General features: G+C 37.6%; 2 protein-coding genes across 3 annotated transcripts in view; one reads left to right on the top strand and one right to left on the bottom strand.

The window, feature by feature from the left end:
- Window positions 1-5,674, top strand: part of LOC107081828 (toll-like receptor 13) — a 12,071-nt gene extending 6,397 nt beyond the window's left edge. Inside the window, exon 4 of the mRNA XM_015370142.1 lies at window positions 1,317-5,674. Coding sequence (XP_015225628.1) covers window positions 1,317-1,557 — 241 coding nt within the window. The 3' untranslated portion in view covers window positions 1,558-5,674. The remainder of the gene's footprint in view (window positions 1-1,316) is intronic.
- A 592-nt stretch (window positions 5,675-6,266) lies between these two features.
- LOC107081835 (toll-like receptor 13) lies at window positions 6,267-15,296 on the bottom strand. 2 transcript variants are annotated; one of them, XM_015370152.1, is made up of 4 exons: window positions 15,258-15,296; window positions 8,100-10,641; window positions 7,380-7,497; window positions 6,267-7,137 (listed from the first exon to the last, which is right to left on the bottom strand). In XM_015370152.1, exons 2-4 carry the CDS (start codon window positions 10,600-10,602, stop codon window positions 6,900-6,902), a joined length of 2,859 nt encoding a protein of 952 aa, XP_015225638.1. In that variant the 5' UTR covers window positions 10,603-10,641; window positions 15,258-15,296; the 3' UTR covers window positions 6,267-6,899. The 2 variants fall into 2 exon arrangements, with proteins under 2 accessions (XP_015225638.1, XP_015225637.1); XM_015370151.1 differs by lacking the exon at window positions 15,258-15,296 and adding an exon at window positions 14,616-14,721.
- Window positions 15,297-16,369: the final 1,073 nt, after the last annotated feature.

Raw genomic sequence — 16,369 nt, 5'->3', positions numbered from 1 at the left:
TATATATATATATATATATATATATATATATATATATATATCTGCTACCTTTGTTGTTGGGACCATCTAAGATGCTGTCTCAGAAATCTAAGCCAAACTCCCTTTTTATACACTAACCAAATTATTTTAGACCAGGTTATTCATCAAATTTTTTATTGCTGTTGTTTTATATATTACCATTTACTTTAAGGATGAATCTTAATATGGAAAGCTTTATTCCTGATCAAATTATGTTTACAGTTGTAGTTACGGTAGATGTTTTACAGCTGCCCGTAACAATTTTTGTCTTTGTACTAATAACTTTAGAGGTTATTGTATATACATATAAAGATGTATATTTTGTTTGTCACTCCTGTTAGGTTTACCTGCACAAAGCCAAAAAATGTTAAATGTCAAGTTCAGTCATAAGTAGAATGCCTTAAGGTAGTGAAAGTCTGGATTCAACTCAGTTTTAGTGTATTTATATAGCACAATTCACAAAAACGTTTATCTTAAAGCAGATAACAGACAATACAGTCTGATTGGCTAAAAGTTTCTCTTAGGGAAAACCAGTTGATTGCATTGAGTCATTGACTTGCAGGACATGATCATCGTGGATGAGCTTGTTTTGACAATATATGCTTACATTCAGTTGTTGACTCTTCAGCAATCAATCACACCAAGTATGCATGCAGCGACAGTGGAGAGGAAAACCTCTCTTTTAACAGAAAAAACAAAACAAACTCCAGCAGAACCAGGGTCATTGTGAGCGGCCTTCTGTCGAGGCCACCTGGGGTTCAAGAAGATAGAGGCATACATAAAAAAAAAAAAACAGATATATAAAAGGTAGGCCAAACAGTTAACTAGCTCCACAACTGGTCCTGTCGAGGAAAGACACTCTCAGGCAGACGAGCTCTGAGCCAATTCTCATGTCAAAGGATGAAGGAGAGTACATACAGTTAGTCACAGTAAAAATTAAACAGGACTCTTAAGTTCCTTAATTTCAATTACACAAAGTGAAAGCTTCTTAGGCCAGGGGTCCTCAGTGGTTCCTCCATAGCAGGGCCTGGCCCTCAGGCTTAGTAAACCCACTTCAACTTACATGGGGGTGAAATATAAAAGTAATGTATTTGATGTACATGTTAAGCACTTTGATAATTGTACTTTTTAAAGAGTCTATAGATCAAGTTTGTGTAGCTTGACTAGACAAATCTACACAAACCAGCGATACACAGAGATTCAAATTCAATTCCCTTCAGCCCTACCCAGTTGTTTGTATAATACAATGAATTCAGTTCTTTTCTTAAAACCCCTCTCTTCCCTTTTGATCTCCACAGCTTCCGTCTCTTTGATGAGCAGGAGGACGTGCTCATCCTGATCTTCTTGGAGGACATTCCCACCTACATGCTGTCTCCTTACCACCGCATGAGGAAGCTCCTGAAGAAGCAGACCTACCTGAACTGGTCGCGAGCCGCGGACCAGCCTGACGTGTTCTGGGAGAATCTGAGGAAGGCTCTGCAGACCGGAAACAAACCAGATGGGGAGAAGTTATTGCTCACAGTGATCGAAACACAGTGATGAGACTTGTGATATTAGTGTTTTCATTCCAGATGTTTTGGGCCATTTATCTAAAAGGTATAGATAAAGGGCAGTTATTTTTTAACACAACTGTTGTTTTTCAATCTTAATTCAGGATCATTTATTAGAACCCTGCCCAACACATCTCATCCCAAAGGACTGTACAGAGACATTATAATCAAATCATATAGTAAGATTTGTTAAAAGTTTACTGCATGATAAAAAAAAACTTTGCAGGATCCACTCCTTCTAGATGTAGCAACAGTAGTTATTATTTTTTTGTTTTGTTTCATAGCTAGCATGAAAATGACAGTGGAGAGAAAAAAAACAACCTTTAAACAGGAATATACCTCCAGCTGAACCAGCCTTAGTATGAGCGGCCTTCTGCTGAGGCAGACTTGACAGAACATGCAAAAGGTACATGGAAGCTATGTTTGAAAAGGTAATGAAAAACTAGCTCCATATGTGGCTCTGGTAAAGGAGCTGTTAGACCAATTTTGGGTCAAAAATGATAAAAGAACATTATTGCTTAAAATTGTTGACAGCATCAGCCCACCTGATGGTCCCCTCCAGGAGCAAATGTCAATGTCAAAAAGAACCAGGCCAGATGAAGCTACTATGCGGTAATCTAAAACGAGAAAATATAAGTTGGAGTTTGAACTCACAAATGAAGCAAAATTGGGGAATAGAGGCAGAATGTAGTAGAATGATGAAAAGTAGTCCCTATGTCCCCCAGGAGTCTAAGCCTATAACAGCATAACTATAGAGATAGCTCACAACAACCTGAGCCAAGCTAACAATACGCTTTATCAAAGATAACTGTTTTAAGCCTTGTCTAGACAGGATGTCTGTCTACTAAAACTGGTAATTGGTTCCAAAGGCGGGGAGCCTGATAATCAAAAGATCTGCCTCCCGTTTATACTTCAAGAAATTCTAGGAACCATTATTAAACTTTGCAGATTGAAAGTTAAGTGCACAGTTAGGAACAAAATGTACAACCCATCCTTTGATATAAGATGGGGATCAGTTATGCCTACAGACCAATCTATGGTCTTCCTGATAGTAATGAATCACAATGGTCCGGCCTTTAAGAGCAAATTAATGGACTAGGTTTTCAGCATCACCTTATGACAAGTTATTATACATTTAAAAGATTGAAATTCAAGAAGCATTTTAATATGAGATTTAAATGACAAGCCCTGGTTAAAAAATAAAACCAAGTATATCTAATCCCATCCAAATGAAATGACTTACTAATCAGTACAATTTCAAAGATTCTGGTCCAAAGATAATAACTTATGTCTTGTTTGGATTCATAAGCAGAGAATTTGAGCTTATCCAGATCTCTCAGAAGTTCTTTAGACATGCCTGTAGCCCATGTAAAAAGTTAATTTCATCAGGTTTTATGGATAAGCTGAGTGTCATCAGCATAACAATGAACATGAATCTCTAGCTTTCTGATAATTCTATCTATTGGAAGCTTGGAAGAATATACTGTATATAGTAAGGAGAACTGGACCTAGCACTGATCCCTGTGGTACTCCACCGGTAAGATTTATCATGAACATAAACATGCTTCAGCACTGTAAGGCATGTTCTTAATAAACTAAAATATCTTGAAGTGGGAGCTGAGCGAATATTTAGGCCCTTTAAGATCTAAAAGGAAAAAAAGTAGGAACAGTTTATGCAGGTTTTTACTTGTTTATTCCCAAAATTTTTGTCTTTAGTATAATGTTGTTTTAGAAACTACAGCTATAGCTGTCCATGTGAGATTACAAGTTTGAACACAGTGTTTAGAGGGAACACACTGAAATGACCACCGACATTGTTACCATTATTGAAAAAGAATACTTTAGTTAACAAGGAAGGCTGAAAAACAGGAGATGTAGTATTTTGTGGTGCCACCAGATAAATCCCTCTCCTGCACAATTCAATTCCAAATAATCCTGTGACACACTAAAGCAAACAGTAGATGTCATTAGTATTTGACACCAAACTGGATCAGTTTGTGGTGTAGTCAAAAGCAGACTCTGCAAGAATTAAGTTGGGTCTAGTTTGTGTACAAAGAATTCAACTCCCTTTTCTTAGCCTTGCAGGGCTCATCCTGCACTGAATCCAGCCAGGTGTTAACCTGGGAGAAACCCATCTCTATTTATAGCTTTTTTGGATGTGAAAATGTGAAAACATCATATGATGGAACTTGGCCCACCTGTTTTGGCTGTGCACCAGATTACTTAAGCCATGGAGGTTCTAATAAGTTAGACTTTATGAGACCTTTCAGATCAACCCTGGAAACATAGACACCCAAAATAAAATAAAACCCTCTATTCCCTCTTTTTAGACATTTGTCAAGATAATTTTTTTCCACAATAACATAGTTTTTCATGAAGGTTTGTCACCGTGAGTCACAGACTGAAGGCACGGTTAGCTTACCCCATAGTCATCATATATCCTGTTCTTGCATCTGTCTCAACGGGGCAGATTGTGATGCCGTGTACCCCTCTGACCTAGTGTTGCAACCCACATAGCTCTGCCTGGGGAACCACTGCCCCCCATATGGAGCTCCGCATTCGTAATGGCATATGTAGATGTCATATCACCGCCAGGATCCGCCCCGCCATCTATGATGTCACAAAGATAAAACTGAGAAGTTATAAAACTTGCAATGGTGTAACTCCACAACTCCATATTCCCTGATACAGGGATCAGAGATTACGTTACTTCTGTTCTATTTACAGCAGCACCAGCATTCCCTAAGGCCCCCTTTTACCCTAAAAAGAGAGGGGCCAGGGTCTTGTCCACTTAGCCAGAAGAACAGCAGCTTTTAGATTAGGCTTTATTCAGAAATACCTGGTAGGGCCTCCTGGCAGGATGTGTTCAGGTGTATTTTTAGACCTGCGAGCAACCTGCACGTTGCTTTGTTTTTAACAGATATAAATAAATCTTTTAAAGTTAAAGGGATTGCCCAAGTTTTATCAGGGATTTATTAAATCATGTGCCATATTTTTTTAAGATCATTGCAAAAGTCTAACTCACTGGCTTTTAAAATAGCCTTTAATCTCTGGGTCAAGGTTGGATGTGTGTGGTTGTGAGGGACCAGGGATGTCAAGGCGCTGCACCATTCCAAGATGACCACAATGAGACAGCTGGTGGAGACTGCAGGACCGTCCCTCTCTAACATGGAGGACACGGGTTCAGGGATAGGGGTACCGTGTGCGAGGATGGCATGGTGCTTCCTGGACCTTTTTGGGGAAATGTTCTTGGTCAAGGAGAGGAGCCTTCTTCGTACGTACTGTGAGGGTCAGAACCAACGGGATCCAACAGACCGCTTTCCTGGCCTGATCCAGGGTCCTCGCTTCCCCTTGCAAAGTGGACCTCTACTGTCCAGCCTGGACCCACAGAAAGTGGTTCTTTTAAATATGGACCGCAAAGCCCTTTAGCACAGTTGCACAAAAGTCATTATTCAAAGACAGCTCTATAACCAGGCAGTCTGCATCCGGACAGAAACACTTGTGGGAAAAAATTCCCAATGGAGGACTTTATACAAGCTTCCAATTAAATAATGAATTGGTTATCTCCTGTGGAGGACCTTACATGATTCTATGGACACAAACTCGTTTTTATCTATTATCAATCGTGGTATTTTAAAAGTGAGTGAGTGTCCTTTCTCCGATCTGTCTGAAAATGTATTTCATATTTTAATGGAATGCACAAGACCTGAAGACCTTTTTGAGCCTTTAAATAATTATTTTTAGTCTTTTTGGAACAGTTTTTACAAATTCTCTATCTATCGGAGGAGTTTCCCAATGCTAAAGGAATAAGCCAAAGCCCTGACTTTATTTTTATTTTTTTTAATCAGCACGCAAAGAGGGTAGAGACAGACTACAGGAAGGACCTCAGCTTGATGCTGTGGCTCTGTGTATGTGCAACGTTAAAGCCGGAAGGAGGCTTTAGTTTCACTTCCACAGAGCCACACAGATGTTTTTATGCTGTTGTGGGGTTTTAACCAAATTTGATGTACTGTGTCAGATGATGGAGTACTACAATATAAGACTCCTCATGTCATTCTTGTTTTACAGAAATAGGTGTTTATATCGCTTGATTTTTAAAATAAAATAGTGTCAAAAGTAAAGTGTTTTTTTGGTGGTGGGCAAAAAGCTTTAATTGTGCATTACCGCCAACAACTGGTTTTGAGTGTGTCAAGTGATGTATTAATGTTTTAATTATTACATAATCAAATTCTATTAAACAATTTGGTCCTTTTTATAAATCTTAAAATTATTTGTATCTGCCTGCTTACTACATTTTTTGTGACATATCTATTATTTTAAAAGTGCTTAATTTTCTCAAATTCTTTCCTCTTGTATTCTATTTCTATTTGATACTTTTGATCTTCTAATATAACGTCTTCTATTGTTTCATTTCCCTTACAACAATCATATTTTCTGGTATTATGTTTTTGCATCTTAAAAAGTGAACTATGTAGTCCTTTGTGTCCAAATCTTAATCTTATTATCCTCCTTTCCTCGTTTCTGTTCCTTTACCATTTTTTATTTCCCCAATTGACTTTTTGTTAGTATAAAACTACTGGCCCCTCCCATCACCGAATGTGAGAACTTGGGAAAATAGAAACACATCTTATTTTTGTTTTACTCTTTTCTAATTATTTTTGTCCAATAAATGGGATGTTCATAACAAAACAGCTTTCCATTAAAATATAAAATATATGACCAAACATCTGCCTTACATCAGAATGAGAATTACTACATTATTGCTTTGCAGGAAATTCTTTTCTTGCAGTGCAACCGTTTACAGAAGAGAGAAAAATAAGATTGTAATACAGCAAACAAAATATAGTATAATAAGACAGAATAAAATAAGTAAAATTAGTCAAATTAAAACTCATAAAGTAAAATTACACCCTTCCCATATAAACAATGTAAAATAAGATATTAGGATAAAATGAGATAAGTATAAGAATAAGATAAGGATCACATTATATACAATCGACAATATTTACAGTTTACAGTACTGCTCAGTACCAAATTACAATTATTGCTCTTGACTGTGTTATTGGGCATAGTGAGGTAGTGAAGTACAGAGTGATATACTCACATCAGAGTATAATAATACCCAACTCATACCAAATAGTTAAAACTTAACAATAAGCTTTTAATTTTGTAAATGTTATTGTTTTCTTTGGTTTAACACTTCTAAGTTAACAATAATGTGGTAAAAATACTTGCTAAATGTACTTTAGTTTCATTTTTTTTCTTTGCCTAATAATTTACTGAAAAACTAGACAGTATTTCTCAGGAGGAACGGAATTTTCCGTCTCATCCCTACGTCCCTGTGAGGGTCAGCAGGACATTTTCCTCGCTCGGATCATTTCCAGTCTGCAAAGCCTTTCTCAGCTTCTCCCAGAACACTCCTGGCTGTCCTGCTGCTCTCGGCCAGCTCAGGTAGGTTTGCCTCTTCAGTAGCTTCCTCATGCGGTGGAAAGGAGACAGCATGTATGTGGGAATGTCTTCAAGAAACACCAGGATCAGTACATCCTTTTTCTGGTCAAAGAGACGGTAGCTGTAGCAGAAAAGCAGGAGTGAATGAAGGACATTAAATACATTAAGTGCTATATGTCTGGTATACTAATAGCCTAGAAAGATCCACTCAATGAATAATGAAAAAAGCAGAAATAAGAACAACAAATCTACATTGTGTTCTACTGTTATTTTAAAATTCTAATATACATCCCACAAAAATGGAGACTGAGCCAAGCTGCAATACCTATAAAGGTAATAAGAATACAAGTTTAACTTCAATACCTGGCTGCTTGGATCTCTGTGGAGCACCACTCGCTCTCCAGGTATCTGCGACTGATGACACAGATGGTCTTCCGGCTTCCATAAATGGCATCTGTGATGTTATCTAAGATTGAACGTCCTAGAAAATTCATGCAGAAATAATTGGTCTTTATTGACAGGAGCAGTGTAGTAGCACCATCTGTAGTACAGCTGTCTTCACAACATTGACTGCATTCGAGCTGAAATGCTTTAATGCCACTAATGCCACTTTAATGTGGGCACACATTAGCCGGGGCGACAGTGGCGTTGGATATAGGAGTTTGCCCTGAAATCGAAGGACTGATGACTGTCAGTGTCGTTTTGTCCTTGGGCAAGACACTTCACCTGCATTGTCTACTGATGGTGGTCAGAGGGCCCAGTGGCGCCAGTGTATGGCAGCCCCGCTTCTGTCAGTGAGCCCCAGGGCAGCTGTTGCTACAATGTAGCTTGCCACCATCAGTGTGTGAGTGAATGGGTGAATGACTGTAGTGTGAAGTGCTTTTGGTCAAGTCTCCTGACTTGAATAAAGATGCTAATAAAATAACTTTGCTGCTGTTTTATGCAATAAGATCTAAAGTGGTGATTGGAACAACTTTTTCTGAGTTTCTGTAAAATGTTTTTCAACTTTACAAGAAAACTTCAAGGTGTTTTACAGTTGAACCACAAACACCATAACTACACGTTGAGTATAAGAGGTCTTACCTGGTTGAAAATCTCGATGGTGCAGACATAACCTCCAGCCTTGCTCTCCTTCAAGTTTTGGTAGCAGTTCACCCATCACCCAGGGCTCATCGTGGTAGTTGTAGGATATAAAGGCATCATATTGGTGAGGAGCTTGGTTATTTTTATACTTTGAGTCAAAGAGCCAAGAAAGTAACAAGTAGTATGCACAGTACAGCTGCAACCTCATTAAATGGTAAGCGAAGGATCCAACCATGACAAAGCAAACGATACATGAGGTGGACACAAAGCTGATGAAGTTGACATCATATAAGCAAGGCTTCAAGTCTAGGTCCAAAAGCTTTTTGCCTTTGAAATTATCTGGATAGTTGCATGAATAGTTATATGCACCATTAACCAGTGTTTGTTTACTGTTTCTTGTCCAGTTTATGAACCAGGCATTGTCGCAGGCACAATAGAAACTGATGTATTTTAAGTCTAAATACATGAGAGATGGAAGCGACTTGATTACATCCTCAGTGATGACTGAGTATTGATTGTGTCTTCCCTGCAGGAACTTCAGCTTTGTCAGCTTGGCATCTCTCAGGAAATCCAACGACTGAAGAGCAATCCTGGATATGTAGAGACTTTTAAGATTTCGAATTGGGGCAAAATGTTCTGGAGACAGAGTCTGCAAATCATTTGAGCTTATATCAAGTCTTTCCAGTTTAGGTGTATATGTAAATGTGTCTTTGTCAAGATAGATAAGCTGACAATTCCTAGCGCTAAAACGTAAAAGGTTTTTCAACCCTTGGAGGAAATTGGAAGGTAGAGTAGACTTCCCCCTGTGGTGCTGGGCATTAATAGACAACTCTTCCAAACAGGAAAGGTTAGAAAATGGTAATTCTGTTAGAGTTGCATTTTCAGGATATTGGATGCGATTATCACTTAAATCCAATCGTCTCAGGTTAGCAAGAAGATTAAAGGTGATTTTTTTCAGAGCATTTGATTGAAGCTGAATATCAGTGAGTTTAATCAATCCAACGAAAGAGTATTTATCAAGGGTCTCTATTTGATTTTGATGCAGTGACAGATTCAACAGAGATTTCAGTCCATTAAATTCCCCATTTCGAATAGCTTTTAGTTTATTTCCATTCAAATGCAGCCGTTTCAGATTGGACAGAGAGCTCTTAAAAGCTCCTTTTAAATCTGTAATTTGATTCGACTGTAATCTCAGAACCTGGAGTCGTACCAAGTCTTTGAAAACACAGTCTTTTAGGGTTATTGAATTATTCTTCAGGTTTAGTTCCTTAAGCTTTGTCTGATTGGAGAAATCATGACAATTAACGGTGCCGATTAAGTTGTTGCTGAGGTCAAGCTCGGACAGATTCTGCAGCGTCTGTATGGCAGAAGGAACCACTGAAAGTTTATTCTGACTCAGCCTCAATACAGTTAATTTTTCCATAGATTTGAAGGCATTCTCGTTGATAGTTTTGATATGATTCTCGGATAAATCTAATTCAGTTACGTGAACACATGGTTTCAAAAAGTCTGAAGTGATGATTCTAAGATTGCCTCTGCGAAACTGAAATTGGGACAACGTTGGAATGGAGCAAGCAAGGTTGATTAATTTGGTCCGATTGTGTTTTATTCCATTCGCTGCCAGAGATGTTAGCGATGTGTTCACTGTTTCAAGCAATTCTTCCATGACTTGAAGAGTTGTATGAAGCCCACTGATATCTATGCTGGACACTTGTCTTAGGAAGGTCTTGTTTTTCACGTCCCATTCCATTTTTATGACACTGAAAGGGTCTCCAATGGAAAGGCAAGTCAAGTTTGGAAAGATATTATTGGTAATTCTGAAGTCCCTTATTGGATTATTAGACAAATCAAGGACTTGTAGATCAAGTGAGTGGTTTGTAAATTCCCATGAATAAAAATGTTTCAATTTATTTCGTCTTACTGTAAACTGTTGCAGCTGTGGCATATGCTGCAGCATCATATAAAGATTTTTCATTGTTCCAAGGTGGTTCTGAGAAATATCCAAAAGTTTTAACCTTATCAAGGACTGGAAAGCGGTGGATGACACTGCAGCAATATTATTAGTATTAAGTCGTAACTCTAGGAGGTTGCTCAACCCATCAAAAGTCCCTTGCCCTAGTTTAACAAGTCTATTGTTGTTTAGAGTCAGCTTCTGAAGGGAGATCAAATTGGAGAAACTTCCATTGTCAATCTTTAAAATTTGGTTTTGATGAAGATTCAAATCTTTCAGAACCAGTAGATTTGTGAAAGTACCAGCTTGAATTCTTGAGATTTGGTTTTTAGATAAATCAAAACTTATCACTGTAGGTGGAATGTCTTTAGGAACAAGTTTAAGATGTCTGTCGCTACAAATGGCTGCGTTATGGCTGAGGTGGCAACTCTCCAGGAAAAATCCGCCGACAGGAGCAGAAACACAGGTAATGTAAAGTAGGAGAAAAGTAATGCAAGGATCGGAACAGTTTAACACTCCTTTTTGTTTTGATTTGTTATCTTCAAATCCCATTTTAGCTGTGGTGGTCAGAACATTCAGGAGCAGATTATCCTGTAAAGTAAATAGAAAAAAGAAAATAAAGCATATTAAACAAAAGCAGATCATTTACATTTTTCTTATGCTTCTGATATAAAGCTCTAAACACCTCTGATTAATTCAGAGTAAAGCAATGCTAGATATTTTTAAAGCTTTTGTTTGTGTGGGGATGTGCGTGAGTATGGTCATTCTAAACCTGTTTATTTCAATTAAATGTATCTATAAAGCGGCAATTAAATGCCAATCAATTAGACAGATTGGTCATTTTAGGTTTATTTTATTCTTTACTGTTTATGTTATTTTTGTAGAAGTTTGTCGGCTTGTCTATTTACAGGACAACTTAAAGGTTATGAACACATTTTAACAACATTTTTACCAAGGATGCACCTTAGTCCAAACAACAATAAATAACAAATTTTGTGGTGATCCACATCATGATCTGGATGCAGGATTTTTTTAATTTTTTTTTTATTCTTTAACATTGTTTGGCTGTATAATCAGTTCCCCTCTGAACCAGAGAGTAGCAGCAGTGACTATTGACAGCTTCGGGATCAAACTCAAAAAAGTCCAGAAGGATTATACTGAAGAGAGACATACAGGAAAGTTGAGCCATGTCTTGCTCTATGTCTCAATCTATTGATTAAATAAGAAAGAGCGCATAGTGAATAAAAATGGTGAGAGCAGAACATCTGGTAATGATCCAGATCATGTGCGAATCTCACCTGTAGGTGTAAGTCACTTTATGGGGCAAAATCTGCTGCTGCAGAGTCCGACTTAAAAGTCATACAGGTTTAAAATAGAAACATAAGGAACCTACAAATATTAAAGCAAAAACAATACAGTTTTGAATCAGTGAATAAGTGATTTGAAATATAACTTTCAGTACCTAAACTTTGGCTGTCAAAGATGTGATACAAAATAGTAAATTAATACCGCGCAAAAGGAAACCATCCATTTATGTCATTCTGGGACCCCTCTTATTCAATTTTTACATTCTCCATTTAGCTCAGATTATAGCAAACAACAAGATCAGTTACCATAACTATGCAGACAACACACAGCTATTCATCCCAATATCACCAGGTGACTATGAACACATCTGAATGTTGTTTAGAGGCTTAAAACAGACCAATGTGTGGATGCTGAATAAAGAAAACCTCAGGTAATGTATTTTTTGGACCAAAGAAGGAGAGATCCAGAGTTAGATCACAGCTTCAGCGACTACAGCTAGAAACCACTGATTATGGCTGAAATCTTGGTGTCATGATGATCTCAGACCTGACCCTTCAGATGCACATAAAGGCACTTACCAGGTCAGCGTTTTATCACCCGAAGAACATCTCAAGGATTAAAGGACTAATTTCCAAGCAGGATCTTGAAAAACTCATTCATGTGGTGATTTTCAGTAGAATTGATTACTGCAACAGTTTCTTCATAGGTTTGCCTAAAAAGTCCTTTAGACAGCTTGAGATGATCCAAAACGCTGCTGCTCGTGTTCTCACTAGAACTAAGACGGTAGAACGTAAAAGCCCGCTTCTGAAGTCCTCCCACTGGCTCCCTGTAGCTCAGAGAATAGATTTTAAAATAATTCTGCTAGTTTATAAATCAACATGGAGGAGCAGCATTTAGTTCCTATGCTCCACTGACAAACTCCCAGAAAGACTATAAAAGTGCTGAAACCCTGTGCTCGTTCAAGTATAAAACCCATTTGTTTAGCAGAACTGTCTTTGGTTAAACTGTTAACTGAGGTATTATTTGTTTAAGTTTGTGGTCCAACTGTTTTATTGGTTGAACTACCTGCTTTTTGTTGGGATCTGGAGAAGTACCACCTTTCTCCAGCAGAGTGCGCCGTGGGTCTCCTGGGCTGGAGCCCTCCTGCACACCTGGATCTCGTCAGCCCATCAAGGAGACCTTCTCTACTTAAGCAGCTGCCAGACCTTCCTTCAACGCCGCAGTGTTGACCAAGTTTGGTTAGCAAACCTGAGCCTCTGTGATTACTAGAATCTTTGTCTCACAAGAGAAACCCAATTCTAACCTGCCTCTGTCTTCTCACTCACAGGAAACCTGTCTCTTGTCTGAAGCTCTGGATGAGCTTAGCCTGTTACCTGCCTGCCTGCCCTAGAGAGCCAAACCTGAAGATCTCACTCTGGAATCCATCTGCTGCTCTCAGGGAAAGAGCTAATCAGCTAAACCAAGGTCTGTCACTGGAAAGTCAGAAGCTAGATGCTGCTGCTGCTGAGCACTCTGCTGAACCAACAGTCTCTGGACCCAACCGGTTCCCTCTCTCAAAGGAGAAAGCCTGAACCTCTTCAAGGTATTTCCAGAAACATCTGAAACTCAACAATTCACCTGTTAAACTGGCTAATCAAACTATCCGTCTCTGCAGACGCCAGAGAATCCTGCCCGGACCAGTTTCCTGAATCCAGTCCATGTTATTATTTGTGAAAGCTTTCAATAAACTCTGTTGAACTTTTTATCAGTCTCCAGTGGTGTTCTGCATGTGGGTTTAATCCCTAAACCAACCATGACACTTTTATCATATATATATATTTTTTTATTTGCTTCTAATCGGCTTTTGTTTTTTCTATTTTATTGTTTAATTCATGTAAAGCACCTTACAGTGTCCTTGTAATGAATTTTGCTTTATAAATAAACTTGCCTTGTCTTTTGCTTTGTCTGGGGTAATTTCAAAATAGTCCTTCTTCTGGAAAAAAAAAAATATATGTTACAACTTAGTTCAAGTAACAGGACTTTGATCTAATGTTAAACTCTTTTTTTGTAATACTACAATCGTATTATAACAATATCGTGACACTCTAAATATAACAACTTTAAAAATAAAACTTTATTTTCATAATCTTAAAAACTTTTTGTCTTATCAGTATGTCTTTATTCATGTTCCCTCAGCCACAGCTGAGCATTTGCTCTAAAAAAGCAGGTAGAAGTAAATTGTGAAAAAGCTCTGAAAGATTGAATGGGCCAAGGCAAGAGAGGACTTTAAGATAAGATTTTTTATTTCAATAAATTCAATTTTAAAATCTGAGAAATGTCCTTAATCTTCTTAGGCATGCATCACATAATCATGCCAAATATATTTTCACTTTCACACCCAGGTTTTTGACAACCAGCTTATCACATTGGAAAAGGTTCTTTAAAAAAATGATTGTTTCAGTGGGGACAAAAAAAAAAAAAAAAAATGCAAGACACATTGCATTAGAAGATCATTCTTCTCCACAACCTTTCAAATCGCAGCCAAGAAGCTTTGACAGTACCAATATGTCAAACTGTGGTGTTTATACAGATAGAGATATCACGGATCACCCTGTTTGTCTACTCTTTTATTGGTCATTTTATTTTCCCTACAACTAAAGATTTGTAACAGTTCATTTTGATAAATATAATACAAAATAAAAGTTTAAGAGCTGATATCTTGCCAGTTTCCTTTTTTTCATGTTAATGACCAAAATAACTTAGTCAAAATAAGCTAGGACAATGTACTGCCATAGGCAGTGCTGTTATGTATTTCATGTCTATGTTGCTCTATTTTAGTGACATGATGCACACTTGGATTATTTAATTGCATAAACATTGGTTGTTTTTTTTTATTTTTATTTTTTTTTATGGCACTATTGGTATCTTATACTTATTTTCTATTTCTATATATATATTGCAGTTCACATTAAATTTGAAGCTCTCGCTTATTTAGCTCTATCATGTTGCCTTATACAGAGATCTTTTATTCTTCTGCTAGTTTTTCTTATTAAGCTTTCCTGTTGTTTTATTGTATTTTATTACTTTGAAAAAAGGTTCTGGATTTTGTGCACCACAGAAGGTATACATATTAACAGGGGTGGGTAGACTTTTAATGTCCACCAAATCTTGGTGTCAGCATTATGGATTTAGTTTAAAGCAGCCCCAACTCATCTGATCATAATTTTTAACTAAGTATTTACAAATATTAATTAAACAAAAAAGGTTTTAATACGTACTGTGAAGCACATCCAATGGCTTTTTCCAGTTGTAAGGAAAATATATTCTCTATAGAGCCAAAAACAGAGTATTCCTTAAAGTATATTGTACAAAAAAAGTTTAAGTACGGTAATGTCTTGATGCAGTCAAAAAATTTTCATTTACCTCACATGTCTGTCCTTCCTCTATAAATACGGCAGAGAAGTGAAACCGGCAAGGAGGGCATTATTTTGTTGATGTCTTTCCAGTTCAAAGCAGAGAATGCCTATCTTTTCAGTAAAGCAAGAAAAGTTTCAAATAATCTAAGAGATAGTGATATTTCTGTTCTTTTTCTCATGTTTTAGTCACTATTAACCTTCTAAGTTAAAATAATATTTCATACAAAACAGACCATTTTCAGTTTTACACAGGCCAGCCAGAAGTGCTCTGGGGGAAGCTGAGAAACCTGTGGAGTGGTTTATTTCTGCGGCTTCCATGTCTAGTCAGTCCATTTCCATTGGTTAAAGTTACACAATCAGAAAGTTTGATGATGTTCAAACATGTAAAAAGTTGCTGTTCTCATAGCTCATACAAGCTTATTGTGTCCAAATGTCCACCCTAACCCCTAAATCCCTCAATCACTATATAGAGTGGGGACTATATAGTGGACTCAGTTAACTGACCGTTCAAACAGATGATCACTGCTTTTAGCTCCCCGTTGGTCACATAACTGCTCCTCCACTGCGAGGTGCCTGCAACATCTTTGCTATTAGTCACCCCTGTCGGGTAGTGTGACTACCCGATCCGTCCCAGAAGCATGAACCGTTCCGCGCATGCGCCATCAGCTCATTTGTGCAAGCGCATCCAGATATACAGTACATCCCGGTAGTCCTAGATTTTATTTTGTTAAAAATACCTAAACCACGTTTTCCCTCTCCCAAATTAGTAAACGTACTAAAATATAATGTGTTAAAGGTTAATAATGTATTTCCTGACAAAAAAGATGCCTCAATATCCTTTCTGTTTTATCACTCGTCTCTTCCCGACCTGCACCGTAAATGGGATCCTACGCTACTTCCGTTCGCAAACTTGTTTAGATTTGGATTTAAACATAATTCTAGTCTTTTTGAGCTTTATGTTTTCGTTTCGTTTTAACCTTATGCTATATAGTGCGTCATCTAAAGAAGGAAGCAACTAAAAGGCAGATAAACATGGTTTAATCAGATATTGCCGGACTGCTCAGAGCATGTCTGATGATGACATCAGAGAAGCAATTTAACGAAGAAAATGTATAAACAATGTCTCACAAAAGTCATAAAAACATTTTTTACAGATGTGTATTAGTATTTTTTTAGTTAGTTAAGGATAGAGATAAGTAGTTTTAGAACCATAAACCATAATGTATATCTATTCACGCATGCATAGAACAGATCGTTTTTCGGGGACGAATCAGGTAGTGACACGTAGCGACAGCCAATTGCGACAGCGGGCCACTGTGACAGCAAATCCCATAATGCATAAATCTACCACTGCTGGTAGAACTATTGCTGTAGTCTAGTTTGTCTAATATTGTGGCGTTCACTTCCTACTCTGGAACTGCAACCAGCATTCACAAAGTAAACTGCACTATTTTTTATGCACTGGACACATGAGTCCTGTTTTGTTATTAGTAGCCAGTAATTCAGGAGGAATATTTTTTGTAGCAAAATCAGTGACAAGACTTAAACATAAACCTCGGTAGTTTAAGAAATGAACAAATGTATATAAAGAGGAAGCAAAGTACAGCTGAAATAAA

Source organism: Cyprinodon variegatus, unplaced genomic scaffold, assembly GCF_000732505.1.
Source record: "Cyprinodon variegatus isolate N-32 unplaced genomic scaffold, C_variegatus-1.0 Scaffold42, whole genome shotgun sequence".
Classification (NCBI taxonomy): Eukaryota; Metazoa; Chordata; class Actinopteri; order Cyprinodontiformes; family Cyprinodontidae; genus Cyprinodon; species Cyprinodon variegatus.
The sequence above is the reverse complement of the archived record's forward strand: the minus strand, read 5'-3'. Positions and strand labels throughout refer to the sequence as shown.

Bases quoted from the DNA above. Each gene is read 5' to 3' on its own strand.
- LOC107081835 (XM_015370151.1), bottom strand. The intron at 7,498-8,099 runs GTAAGACCTCTT...TGAATTTTCTAG, and splicing joins CCATCGAGATTTTCAACCAG to GACGTTCAATCTTAGATAAC. The intron at 7,138-7,379 runs GTATTGAAGTTA...TTTCTGCTACAG, and splicing joins ACAGAGATCCAAGCAGCCAG to CTACCGTCTCTTTGACCAGA.